The sequence below is a fragment of the Leptonychotes weddellii genome, chromosome 9 (genome assembly GCF_054177405.1).
Source record: "Leptonychotes weddellii isolate Sample4059 chromosome 9, ASM5417740v2, whole genome shotgun sequence".
Lineage (NCBI taxonomy): Eukaryota > Metazoa > Chordata > Mammalia > Carnivora > Phocidae > Leptonychotes > Leptonychotes weddellii.
The window spans coordinates 52,122,011-52,136,202 of NC_138377.1; the positions used below are offsets into that span (position 1 = coordinate 52,122,011).

A 14,192-nucleotide genomic window follows, 5' to 3' on the forward strand; every position below is an offset into this window, starting at 1 on the left:
TTTCATTTGCCTCATGCAAGGTGATACAATCACCATGATCACTTACTAAGATTGTGTCTGCAGGTTTCTCCACTGTAGAATTACTCTTATTTCCCCTCCTTTTGTAATTAATAAACATTAGATGGTGAGGATCTTTGAATCCATGCAAATATCCTGTTCCTCATCAAACTTTCAATTTATTTATTTATTAATACCATTATGGAGTTTACATCTCCTCTATGTGTATAGTTATTCTACTTTGTTCCATAATTAGTAAAATTTATGTAGTCGTATTAGAAATGCTTTTATGTGCAATTTCCATAGTTATTGGACAAAAATTCAGCACATTTTTCATATTACGTTATAGCTTCAGAAAAGAAATAAATGACATAACTTTTGTAATCCACTGTGTTTAGATTCCTCAAAATTTCTGGTTTACTGATAGCACTCTTATTTATTTATTTATTTATTTAAAAAATAATACCTTTTTTTTCTCATATCGCTGATACGTTGGGAAAAAGGAGAGGTAGATTAGAGTACTCAGTCCATCATCTTGAACTAGAAACATATGCTTGTGTTTTAGACATAAAAATAAAAGATAAAACAACGACAACAAAAAGACAGAAGATGCGCTCTATTCACTCTTTTCTACTTCTCCCAGTCTAGGATTAGCTAAGCAGGAGAAGCGTCCTTGTTTATAGGGATCAGGTTTATAGATTATTTTAAAGTTAGGAAAGTACTCTTATTTAGTATAGGATTTCAAAAGAGATTTATTCAAACAAATACCTTGTTTTTAAATTTCATTTTAAACATTTGGTTATTTCTTGGAAAATGTATGTTTTCCTGTTTCTAGAAAGAATATATCAAAATTTACTTTTAGAAATGTGTATCGTTGGGTGTGCCTGGGTGGCTCAGTCATTAAGCGTCTGCCTTCGGCTCAGGTCATGATCCCAGGGTCCTGGGATCGAGCCCTGCATCGGGCTCCCTGCTTGGCGGGAAGCCTGCTTCTCTCTCTCCCACTCCCCCTGCTTGTGTTCCTTCTCTCGCTTCGTCTCTCTCTGTCAAATAAATAAATAAAATATTTAAAAAAAAAGAAATGTGTATCTTGTATTTTCCTTTAAACTCTTTTGACAAGTTACTTTTTTCTGACAGTGTACTTTTCCCAACACTGGTGCTCGTATCATGATGTTCATTGGCGGTCCAGCCACTCAGGGGCCTGGAATGGTGGTTGGAGATGAATTGAAGACACCTATAAGATCATGGCATGACATTGAAAAAGACAATGCCAAATATGTTAAAAAGGGAACTAAGGTAATTTTGGTTTTTAAGTCTTTTTGTTTTAGTAGACAAATTCATTTGATGAAAGAGGAAGAATACAAACATTTGATGATAAGAAATCCAACATTGCAAAGTCTGATATTGTAACTATTATTCAGAATTGGAGAAATAGTTTTTTTTTTCCCTTGGTAATTTTTCTGGTTTTAAATATTTAAAGGCTTAATAGCACCAATAGGTATCTCTTTAAAGATTATTCCAGAGAGAAGTTCTGTGTGCTTTTTAAATATTCATTTAAAAGAATATCTTTCCTGCTTTGGAAAAATTTCTTGCGTTTTCCAATTTTTTGTTTCCAAGAGGCTGTCTTGTAGATACATATATTTTTCATAGCATGGATAGTCCATCATTTTCTTGTGAGTTGTTTTCTGTTCATGTTATTTCAATTTTATTTGGGTTCATGGCAATACATTTTCACTTTTGACTCTTGACTCCCTTGAATTGGTTCCGCTGTTAATGTCCCTTTAAAAAAAAAAAAATTCTCTGGAGTTCACAATTTTAGTTTAGTTGTGCTGTATTATCTCTTATTTCTTTTTGGTAGTCATTATATATATTTAAAAGTGTAATTAATAACATAATTCTTGTCACTATTACTGGATGCTTTTTTCCTGCTACCTAATTTCCCTTTTGAGTTTGGAATTTTTCTTAGAGCTTCAAAAAGTATTTTTTTATTTGTTTATCTAATAGCTTTTATTACTATTTTTCTATATTTGATGTTTTTGTTACCTGGATGTGGATTTACTCAGGAAAAACAGTTCTGTGTTGTTCTACTATGTTCATGTATGAAGAGCAAGATGTTTGCTCCTTTTCTCCAAGGTTAGCTTCATTTAGGAGTATATTTAGAAAGAATGCTTTCAAAATGTGCAAGTGTCAGGCTTATAGAAGTTACTGTAAAAAGAGAAATTTTTTATTATAGAAAATTAAATTACAACATAATCACATTTAAATTATTATGATTATTCTTTTAGTATTTTTTAGGTTATTTTGATCTCTTTATGGGAAAAATGATTTATAGGATGGTTACGTTTGCACATTACTTTGATTTGATTTGATTTTAAAAAATCTTTTATAGCATTTTGAAGCATTGGCTAATCGAGCTGCTACGACTGGCCATGTTATTGATATCTATGCCTGTGCATTAGATCAGACAGGTCTCCTGGAGATGAAATGTTGTCCCAACCTTACTGGGTATGTATTTATAGTTTTTACAGTTTTTGCAATTATAGACTGATAATTACAGTTTACAAATATAAACCAATAATGGCAGTTTAAGAAAAACAGTCGTCGTCCTACCACTCCAGGACAACTATTAACAGTTTTTGATACTCCTTTCAGTAAAGCTCACTTTAAATTTTTTCTAAAATTCAGTTATAAAGGCACAAGTTCTGTTTGAAAAGCTTGTCTTGATATCGTGCATTCATTGTTTTATTATTGTAGTAGCTTTTTGAGATATAATTTGCACATGATAAAATTTCCCATTTAAAGCTTACAGTTCAATGTTTTGTTTTTGGTATATTCACAGGTCAAGTGACCATCACCAGATTTCGTTTTAGAACATTAACATTACCCCAGAAAGTAACTCTGTACCCATTAGCAGTCATTCCCCTTTCCTGCTTCCTTCTTCTCCCTCTCCCCCTCTCTCAGCCTAGACCACTAATCTACTGTCTATAGATTTGCCTGTTCTTGATCTTAGGGGGAAACCATTTCATTTTTCACCATTAAGTGTGATGTTAGCTGTGGGTTTTTGTAGATGCCTTTATCAGGTTGAAGAATTTTCTGTCCTTAGTTGAGATTTTTTTCATCATAGGGTGTTGGATTTGTAGCTGGAGTGGGGTGAGTGAGAAGGACAGATTGTGAGGGTCTTTTGACTATTGTAAGGGCTTTGGATTTTTCTTTGAGTGAGATGGGAAGTCGTTGGAGAGTTTTCAGTGGAGGAGTGATATGGTCTGATGTAATGTTTTAAAGGGACCATCTGACATCAGTTGTCTACATAGAGTCTGTATAGGGATACAGGAATACCAAGTGGTGGCTGAGAAGTGGTTGGGTTTTGGGTGTATTTAGAAGGTAGAAGATTTGCTGATAGATTGGATCTGGGATTTGGGAAAACCAAAGGAAGTCTACTGGAAGGATTGCCCTTTATTGAAATGGGTAAGCCTGTGGAAAGAAGAGTATTTGGGGAGAAGACTAGGAGTTCAGTTCTGAACATGTTTGGTTTAAGATGCTATTTGACATCCATGAGGAGGTGTTGAGTAGGCAGTTGGATATTACAACATAGAGTGCAGGAGATAGGTTTGGGCTGGGGATAAAAATGTGGGAGCTGTCACAATATTGGTGTGGTTTTTTTTTTTTTTAAATAGCAGTAAAAATGGATGAGATTGTAAGATTTTGCAATTTAACACTGCAAAGGTCATCAGTGAATGTTGACTTAAAGTGACCTAGAAGAAGAATAGGAAGGGGGGATTGGAAACAGCTGGTATAGATTACAACTTTTCAAACTTTCACATATGCAGATCAGCTGGGTATCTTGTTATAAAGTACAGGTTCTGGATTTACTGTGCATAGGATGGGACTTGGAATTCTGCTTTTCAGACAAGATCCTTGGTGATGCTAATGTTGCTGGGCCAAGGGCCACACTGAGTAGTAAGGGTTTGGACAACTCTTTCATAGAGGTTTGCTATAAAAGGGAACAGATAAGTGGGGTGGTGTAAGTTGTCTTTAATGTAGTATGCATTACCAGGTTTAGTGATCATATAGATCATCATAGATGACATGTTTGTAAAAGTAGAAAGTCTGAAAGAATTTATATGCTACTGTTGGAATTAATATGTTAAGTTGTCAAGACTTCTAGATCAAGGTTAGTGTACAAAATTCAACTATATTTTTGTATACTGGTGACAAACAGAAAACATTTACAAAAATATAGGGGCGCCTGTGTGGCTCAGTCAGTTTAAAGTGTCTGCCTTCGGCTTGGGTCATGATCCCAGGGTCCTGGGATCCGAGCCTCATGTCAGGATTCCTGCTCAGAGGGGAGTCTGTTTCTCCCTCTCCATCTGCCTCTCCCCTAGCTTGCTCTCTCTCTCAACTAAATAAATAAAATCTTTAAAAACAAGATATATAATAGCATCAGAGATAACATAAATCAAGAGTTTCACAGTATCAAAAATAAAATTACCATTAATTATGCCATATCGGCTTTATTCTTTTGCCTATTTTAATTTTTGATTGTATTTTGTTTAAAAGCTACCTAAAATATTTTAAAAATATGAGCAAATATATGTAAATATTTGTATGCATGTGAGTGTATGGGTATATGTATCTCCTTTTTGTATGAGCAGCAGAAAATTCTACATAACTTTACCAACTTTGCATTTTCACTTATACCCTAGAAAGTGGTCTGTAGCAGTATATTACCTCATTGGGTGGATGTGCCATATTTTATTGAACTAGTCTCTAATAGATGATCATCTGGATTATTATCTGGATTGTTTCCAATTTTTTATTACTAGAAGTAGTGAATACCCTTGTGTATATATTCTGCTTTTTGTTTTTGTTTTCCAGAATATCTTTGGGATGGATTCCCAATAGTGGGTTGGCTAGATTAAAGAGAAAACACATAGGTAATTGTGTTAGATATTGTTAAATTCCCCTGCATTCAGGTTGCATCATTTTGCACTCCCATCTGTTTCCACAGCCTCATCAACAGAATATGTTGTCAAACTGTGAGTTTTGCAGATCTATTAGAATAAAATGGCACCTCAGAATTGTTTTTATTTGACCATTAATGTTTTTTTAAACTTAAAAAAAAGTTAAAATAGGTATATGCTTACTGAAAAAAATCAAGCAGTACATTAGTGCTTAAAGTGAAAATGGCCCTTCAGTCTCCTTTTCTCATTCACTGGGTGTGATCCTGTTAAGTTTGATGTGATATACGCAGAGGCAGTATATGCAAATATATACATACACAGATATATATTTGTTTTTAAGATTACCATTTTGTACCTTTTGAATTTTGTAATGTGTGGCTGTATTATCTATTTATAAAATAACGTTAGTAAATTACCAAGGACAAATGCAAATGTTAGGGACACTCAGATACCCTCAGGATTGAGATAATTTGTGGGGTGAGGATAGTCTCATATATTTGAGTTTTTAAAGTTAATAGTAATATAGCACATTTTGAAAAGTATCTTTAAAATTTGTTGGTAGTATTGAAAGGTAATTTACTTTTCTGGTTTTAACACATGGACCCAGTACTTGTGTCACATACATTATTTTTCTTTCCATGCAGAGGATACATGGTAATGGGTGACTCTTTCAACACTTCCTTATTCAAGCAGACTTTTCAAAGAGTCTTTACCAAAGATATGCATGGACAGTTTAAAATGGGCTTTGGTGGTACATTAGAAATAAAGGTAAGAGCCAAAATTTGACATGTATGGTATGTTATCAAGAGAAATTTATATGCTTGACCGTGATTTTAAAATATTATAAATCAATTAATCAGGGGCACCTGGGTGGCTCAGTCGTTAAGCGTCTGCCTTCGGCTCAGGTCATGATCCCAGGGTTCTGGGATTGAGTCCCACATCGGCCTCCCTGCTCAGCAGGAAGCCTGCTTCTCCCTCTCCAGCTCCCCCTTCTTGTGTTTCCTCTCTCGCTCTGTCTCTCTCTCTCTGTCAAATAAATAAATAAAATCTTTAAAAAAAAATCATTAATTAAATTCAATATAAGCTTTAAAAGTAGTGGTTGTTTTATATCGAAAACCAGAATTAGAGATTTTACCAGAAAAATGTGTCATCATTAAATGTACATGAAATATTACTTGAGCATTTCCAAATAATTGTTAGAAAAGAAGATACTATATAGGTAAAATTTCATTTAACTCTTTTTAAGTGTGCTTTATCTTTTTAGTGTTGTGTTTGCTATTGTTAATGCTAGATTTTGTTAATTGTAGGAATTAGTTTCTAACTTAGGAGAAACCTGTTCTGTGCCATTTGGATAATCAGTAATTGTTTTATGGTTGGTAGGTTGTCGATATTACTTCTTTTTTTTTTTTTTAAGATTTTATTTATTTATTTGACAGAGAGATAGCGAGAGAGGGAACACAAGCAGGGGGAGTGGGAAAGGGAGAAGCAGTTTCCCCCCGAGCAGGGAGCCCGATGTGGGGCTCGATCCCAGGGCCCTGAGATCGTGACCTGAGTCGAAGGCAGTCGCTTAACCAACTGAGCGACCCAGGTGCCCCTGATATTACTCACTTCTATCATTCACTTCAAATTTGGATTTTAAAAATCTAAAGGATTGGGGGCACCTGGGTGGCACAGTCGGTTGGGCATCCGACTCTTGGTTTCAGCTCAGGTGGTGGGATCGAGCCCTGCATCGGGCTCAAGGCTCAGAGGGGAGTTGGCTTGAGATTCTCTCTCGCCATCTCCCTCTGTCTCTCCCCTCTCTGCTCTCTCTCTTTCTCTAAAATAAATAAATAAATCTTTAAACAAAACAAAAAACCCAAAGGCTTAGTGTTAGTTACAGGTGTATTACAAACACGTTGATTTTGAATTTCCATTAAATATTTCTTGTCAATCTTTTTATTTTATTGAATGCTTGCTCTACGTCCAGCATTAAGCAAGGAAATTAGAGATCTCAAGGGATATATAAGGCACAGGTTTTCTTAAGAAGAAACTTAGCCTTGGGGTACCTGGTTGGCTCAGTCCATAGAGCATGCAGCTCTTGATCTCAGGGTCATGAATTCAAGCCCCACATTGGGCATGAAGCCTACTTAAAAAAAAAAAGGAACTTAGTTTTGAAAGAAAGATAAGATTAACACTTGTGATAGAATGTAATAACATAAAAGTCATGTAAAGGTTTGGGGAAGAAACATGAATGTATGCAGGTTACAATTTATTCTTCATGATAAGTGGTTTTATAGTGACTTATAGTGGTTTTGAAAGATGGCAAAATTTAAGTTGGTTGAGGAGAACACATTTTAGTTAGGATCCCATGTGAGGAGAGGTAAAGAAGTGAGAATCAGCATGGTATATTTGGGGAAACTTCCCACTGAGAGTGAATGGTTTTTATTGCAGTGTAAGGGAAATAGTTTTAATAATGTGGTTGGTTGTAGTTTGGAGATGCATGTCTAGGCAGAAGAAGCCATTGTAAATTAATGAAGAACAGTGTTTCGGGTAAAATTTGTCTGACAATGGTATTCAGTTTGTCATGAAAAAGAATCTCAAGAAAAGTGAATTAGGCTTTCTAATTTTTTTTTTTTAAAGATTTTATATTTATTTATCTATTTGATAGAAAGAGCGAACACAAGCAGAGGGGAGTGGCAGAGGGAGAGGGAGAAGCAGGCTTCCTGCTGACAGGGAGCCCAATGTGGGACTGGATCCCAGAACCCTGGGATCATGACCTGAGCCAAAGGCAGACGCTCAACACACTGAGCCACCCAGGCGCCCCCTAATTTTTTTGATAGAAAGTAATAATAGCTTAAATTTTGGTGTCAGTAGAGATCGGAAAGAAACCAGTCTTGGTGACAGATTTTCTAAGGGAGGAAAAACAGAAGATAGTGTTTAAGGCTTTGGATTAGGATGTATGAATTTTTTTTTAATTTTAATCCAATTAACATATAGTGTATTATTAATTTCAGAGATCAGTTGCATGTAACACCTAGTGTTCATCACATCACGTGCCCTCCTTAATGCCCATTACCCAGTTACCCCATCCTCCCACACACCTCCCCTACAGCAACCCTCAATTTGTTTCCTATAGTTAAGAGTCTCTTATGGTTTGTCTCCCTCTCTGATTTCCCTTATTTTGTTTTTCCTTCCCATCTCCTATAATAGGATGTATGAATTTTTGGTTTGGTTTTATTTTGCATTGAGGGTGAGATTTCCAAATGGAGACCTCCTATGGGCAGTTGGAAATAGAGTATTAAAGTTAGGTCAGGACTAGATTTTATTTTTTATTTTATTTTTTTAAATTTTTTTAAAGTTATAGTGAGCTATATATGTATTTTTTAAAGATTTTATTTATTTATTTATGAGAGACAGAGAGGCAGAGGGAGAAGCAGGCTGCCCGCTGAGCAGGGAGCCCAATGCGGGACTAGATCCCAGGACCCCGGGATCATAACCTGAGCCAAAGGAAGACGCTTATCCATCTGAGCCACCCAGGCACCCAGGACTAGATTTTAAATTTGGGGATTACCAACCTAGAAGTGCCCAGTGATTCATTATTTCTAACATTAGCATGTTTTCATTGACTTTTGAGTTTTAAATATGGAAAAAAAAATGTCTCTTCTTATATACTTACAGTTGAATATGTTTGAACTTATCTTTGACTACACTGAAGTTTTCACTGTATTCTTATTTTGCAGACCTCAAGGGAAATAAAGATTTCAGGAGCTATTGGACCCTGTGTGTCTCTCAATTCCAAAGGACCTTGTGTATCTGAAAATGTAAGTCACCTTTACTCTAAAAAGAAAATATAGTTAATTCAAAGGGCAGACCAACAAGAGACCTGGAGTGGCAGCCTATAGCATTCCTTTCAAAATTGTCGTGTGGGCTAAGTTTTCAGTAGAACGTGGTTCGGTTTCCATTGGTATAATCTATTTGTGGTCACTCCTTTTGCATACCCCTTTTAACATCTACCCCTAAATTTCGACCTTTTGTACTGTCACCAATCTCTTATTTTTTATGCCTAAGTTATTCTTTGCCCCAGCGTGTCTAAAAAAACCCCAAAACTGTGATTTAGAAATTTGGAAACTTCTGAAAGTCAAATCTGAAATTTTTTTGGTTAGTAGGATTTCCAACAAAGCAACCAAATTAACCAGATTTTAGTTTCAGTTCCTTTCTTTTTTGTTATCCCATCTAGTGGTCATATAATACACTTTAAAATGGTGGAATTATATAGCTGTAGAGAGGATAATGGGACAGATAACAAACTGAGTAATCCTCTCTAAAAATACAGAGTTTGGAGCACCTGGGTGGCTCAGTCATTAAGCGTCTGCCTTCAGCTCAGGTCATGATCCCAGGGTTCTGGGATCAAGCCCCACATCGGGCTCCCTGCTCAGCGGGAAGCCTGCTTCTCCCTCTCCCACTCCCCCTGCTTGTGTTCCCTCTCTCACTGTGTCTCTCTCTGTGAAATAAATAATTAAAATCTTAAAAAAAAATAAAATAAATAAAAATACAGAGTTTAAAAATTAATTTTAAGCAGTTTGCATGGTAAAAATTCATATCTAAGAAGTGTTTTTGGGAATCAGACTGCTTACATTATGGAATTCTGATCTAGAGAACCTATATTCATATGTGCATATATTATGTGTTAAATCAATATCTCTTTACACAGATCAAATAGTTGGTTGAAGGATAGTGTTAGTTGTAATTATGTCATTAAATGTAATTTTTTTAATCATTAAATGATTTATACTTTTAGGGGCACCTGGGTGGCTCAGTCGTTAAGCATCTGCCTTCAGCTCAGATAATGATCCCAGGTCCTGGGATGGAGTCCCACATCGGGCTTCTTACTCATCAGGGAGCCTGCTTCTCCCTCTGCCTGCCACTCCCCCTGCTTGTGCTCTCTCTTTCTGTCAAATAAATAAATGAAAATCTTTAAAAATAAAAAAATAAATATGTATACTTTTAAAGTCTACAATATGAAGAACTTGTATCAATACTTAGCAAGAATTTGAATTATAATTCTATTGTGTAAGAATTGCTTAATTTTAATAACATTTATATGACTTTTAAAAATCTTAAGCTTTTGGGCGCCTGGGTGGCTCAGTCGGTTAAGCGACTGCCTTCGGCTCAGGTCATGATCCTGGAGTCCCGGGATCAAGTCCCGCATCAGGCTCCCTGCTCAGCGGGGAGTCTGCTTCTCCCTCTGACCCTCCTCCCTCTCGTGCTCTCTGTCTCTCATTCTCTCTCACAAATAAATAAATAAAATCTTTAAAAAAAAAAAAAATCTTAAGCTTTTAACATTCATTAAGTTAGTTAGAAATGTGAAACAGTTTTTTTTTACTGCAGTTTTTTCCTCCCCTTTTTACCTTAATATATATTATAGTAATAGATTGGGGGTGCCTGGCTGGCTCAGTCAGTGGAGCATGCTACTGTTGATCTTGGGGTTGTGAATTCGAGCCCCACCTTGGGTATAGAGATTACTTGAAAGCAAAATCTTTTAAAAAATTGTGTTCTCTAGCCTTTACACATACTGTGTGTTGTTTTTACAGGAAATAGGAACAGGTGGTACTTGTCAATGGAAGATATGTGGACTCAGCCCCACTACAACCTTAGCTATATATTTTGAGGTTGTCAATCAGGTATGACTTTTTGTATTAGAAGTACTCAATTTAGGCCATATATATTTCATATTTTTTTCCAATAGTAATTATTACTTGAAGCTTAATCTGTTTTGGAATTTTTGTTTGTCATTTTCTGTTTCGCAAGACTAAACTCCTTGGTGAGAGGATAAACTATAATAGAAAGAGATGTTAGGGAAACCTGCAAATGCCTAACATTGGGCAACCCAGCTTTTTGTCTCAGTTTTCTTTTTATTTTTTCTGTCTTAATATAAAATTGAAGCATAAATAAAATCTTAAATTCTGTACTAGCTATGCATTTTTGTAATTAGGCATCAAGCTCCTCCTAGTTGCGACAAGGTATGTAACAATATATGAAACCCCTACAAGAAAGTTTAATATATCAAAATTCATAGAAAATGATTGGAAGGTAAAGATTCTAATATTTGAAAAGTTTTTTTTCTGGTATAGGAGGAAGTTATATTAAAGGATGATATAATGTACAAATTAGTGACTTATATACCAGTAGTTAATTAGGCATAAAATGAACCACAAAATATTAATGGTCAGCTTTCCTAAGACAGGTACAGGAATTTTTTTGTTTATCCATCAAAATTTGTGGAAAAAATCGTGGCTCTTACTGACCAAATAAATAAATAAATAAAGCAAGAACGCTTATTGTCAAAGGTCATGAAGAAAGTTTCTCGTATTTACCACTTGCTATTTCTTTCTGAGGATCATTATTATAAATTACTGTTGGGCTCTTCTCATTAATAGTTTTCCATTAGTCATCTGTTCATCATGTGATTATCTTCCTAAAAGTTCTGTTTTCATCTCATATACTGAGGGGAGAAGGACTTGTTCAGTTTCTCTTTATCCAGCTACTATCTAGCGAAATTGCTTTACTTATGCCTTTGCTGTATCTGTTAATTTCTTTACACTTCTCTCTTCATTTTGTTCTTTCACATCCCTCTGATTATATATTACTTGAAATTGATATCCTAGCTGGACTCACTTCTCTTATGCTTCATCATTTTTCCTCTTTCCCAGATACATTTCTCTTTTATGTGGCAGATCACAGTTGTTTGGTATGCATTGGAAACAAACATCCTTCTAATCGATTTTAGAATGAATTTCATTAATGCTAGGGAAACTGTATGATAACACTGTAATAGATTTTGCTTAGATTTTACTCTTGTTTTTATATAGCATAATGCTCCAATTCCTCAAGGAGGGCGTGGTGCAATCCAGTTTGTGACTCAGTATCAGCATTCAAGTGGGCAGAGACGCATCCGAGTGACCACCATCGCTAGGAAGTAAGTTGTATTTGTTAGAGATTTAATTTGCATATTAAAACTATTCTGGGTCATGTTTCCAAACTGGGTTTCTGTTTTGAGCAACATCTATAACTAGAAAGTGAACATTTATGACTAATAGCATTTTATTTCTTTCTAATCCAGCTTATTGGCTAAAATATTCATTGTTAGGAACTGTAAAGTAATTTAAAAAATGACTCCTAACACACATTCTTCAAAATATTCTTTTATTTACCATATTCCTCTGAGAGGAGGAGAAAAACTAATAAACATTATCCTATAATAGGCAATAATAATATGTATATACATATAATAATAGCATTACTTTTCAATTGATGATAAAGTTCTTTTTTTTTTTTTTGAAAGATTTTATTTATTTATTTGATAGAGAGCACAAGCAGGGGAGGTGGGAGAGGGAGAAGCAGGCTTCCCGCTGAGCAGGGAGCCCGATGCGGGGCTTGATCCCAGGACCTTGGGATCATGACCTGAGCCGAAAGTAGATGCTTAACGGATTGAGCCACCCAAGCGCTCCTGATGATAAAGTTCTTAGCTACTTTTATTATTATGTATTTTTTTCAGGTTTTTATTAGTCATTTAATTCATTTACCAAACCTTTATTCATTGTCTCATTTGTGGATTAGGTACTTTTAGGGCAGGCTATGGAATGCAAAGGACTTTAACATACTTGGTCTGCTATATGATGTGGAATAGACCAGTCCTCAAAGGTCTGTAGTGAAGGGACAGTTGTTTTTTTCCTTCCAATTTTTTGGAGACTAATACTTTTATTAAATATGATAAAAATGAATTACTAGAAACTTAAAAAATTCAAAATACAAGTCCCTATTTTTATCATTAGATTTATTAGACAAAAAATTATTTTGTTAAATCGCTTAAAAATTTCTAAACATTTATTCTCAGTTTCTCTTCTTACCTCATGGCGAACTGGCACTGGGTTTGCATACCACACTTTGCATAGCACTGGCTGAGACCACAAAAGGTGAAAGTCTCTTAACAGTTAATATTATAAGGTATCATTTTATGTAACAAAGTCATGTCCTACATTTCTTGAGGTAGTTTCAGTTTCCACAAGGGAGTAATAGGGCATACCAGATGCCCTTTCTTATTCGTATCTATATGACATATTTCCTGAATAAGGCAAAAGAGAGAGTTGATTAGTATAAACTTACCTGATTTAAGCATGGGCTAGAAAATGGACACAGAAGGCATCGGAGCTCTCATTTTATTGAACTGTATTTAAACTTCATTCCTGAAAACCATGAGGTTGTTTTGGTGAGTGATAGACATTAGCCTTATGCTTGAACTGAGTATTGGCTGGGTGGTCTATTGCTTAGCAAAGGATTGTACATAGATTTACTGTCCTGCTCTATTACCTTGCGTTGACTTAAAATCCTGGACCAATGTCAAGGGAATACATTACTCATTTGAACTAAAAATGCCAACCGACTGAGCGTTCACCTGGATTTGTTCATATTTCAGATCAGGAACTTGGACATTTTGATTCTTGGCAAACATGTCAGTTTATTTATGCCCCCTCAACACTCACACATTCACACGTGCATGCGTGAGCACATGCATGCGTGAGCACATGCATGTGCAACTTAAATTGGACATTCAAAACATTTACTTACAGAAACTACTGGACATACCAAGTTGAGGGATATTTTATAAAGCTACTGACTTAGACTTGTCAAAAATGTCTTGGAAGTCAAGCAAAGCATTAGTAACCAGTCCAGATTAAAGGAGACTGAAGAAATGTTATGACTAAAGCCAATATGTGATTCTGGGTTAAATCCTGTGTCAGGAGAAATTTTGCTATAGAGGACGCTATGGAGACAATTGGAGAAATTTGAATATGATTTATATATAGGATAATGTTATATCAATGTTTAATTTCATGAATTTGATAATTAAGGCTATATAAGAATATAAGATAATTTTCTTGTTCTTAAGAGATATACATTGAAGTTTTCAAGGGAGAGGGTCATAATATCTCTAACTTAAGAAGTTTGGCAAAGGAAAAAGTACGTTTGTGTATGAAAGAAGTGAGAATGATAAAGCAAATGTGTTAAAATGCCAACAACTGATAAATCTAGATGATGGATATATAGGAGTTTATTCTAGTCATAGCTTTTTTTTTTTTTTTTTAAGATTCATTTGTTTATTTGAGAGAAAGAGACAGAATGAGCAGGAGGGGCAGAGGGAGAGGGAGACTCTCAAGCAGACTCTGCACTGAGTGTGGAGCTGGATGCAGGGCTCCATCT

At 35.3% G+C, this 14,192-nt stretch overlaps 1 protein-coding gene across 1 annotated transcript in view; it reads left to right on the plus strand.

Annotated features, from left to right (window-relative positions):
• Positions 1 to 14,192, plus strand: part of SEC23A (SEC23 homolog A, COPII component) — a 59,254-nt gene that overhangs the window by 15,374 nt on the left and 29,688 nt on the right. The window contains exons 8-13 of the mRNA XM_081830591.1: positions 1,132 to 1,290; positions 2,384 to 2,499; positions 5,600 to 5,723; positions 8,675 to 8,755; positions 10,526 to 10,615; positions 11,804 to 11,910. Of these exons, the coding sequence (XP_081686717.1) occupies positions 1,132 to 1,290; positions 2,384 to 2,499; positions 5,600 to 5,723; positions 8,675 to 8,755; positions 10,526 to 10,615; positions 11,804 to 11,910 (677 nt within the window). The remainder of the gene's footprint in view (positions 1 to 1,131; positions 1,291 to 2,383; positions 2,500 to 5,599; positions 5,724 to 8,674; positions 8,756 to 10,525; positions 10,616 to 11,803; positions 11,911 to 14,192) is intronic.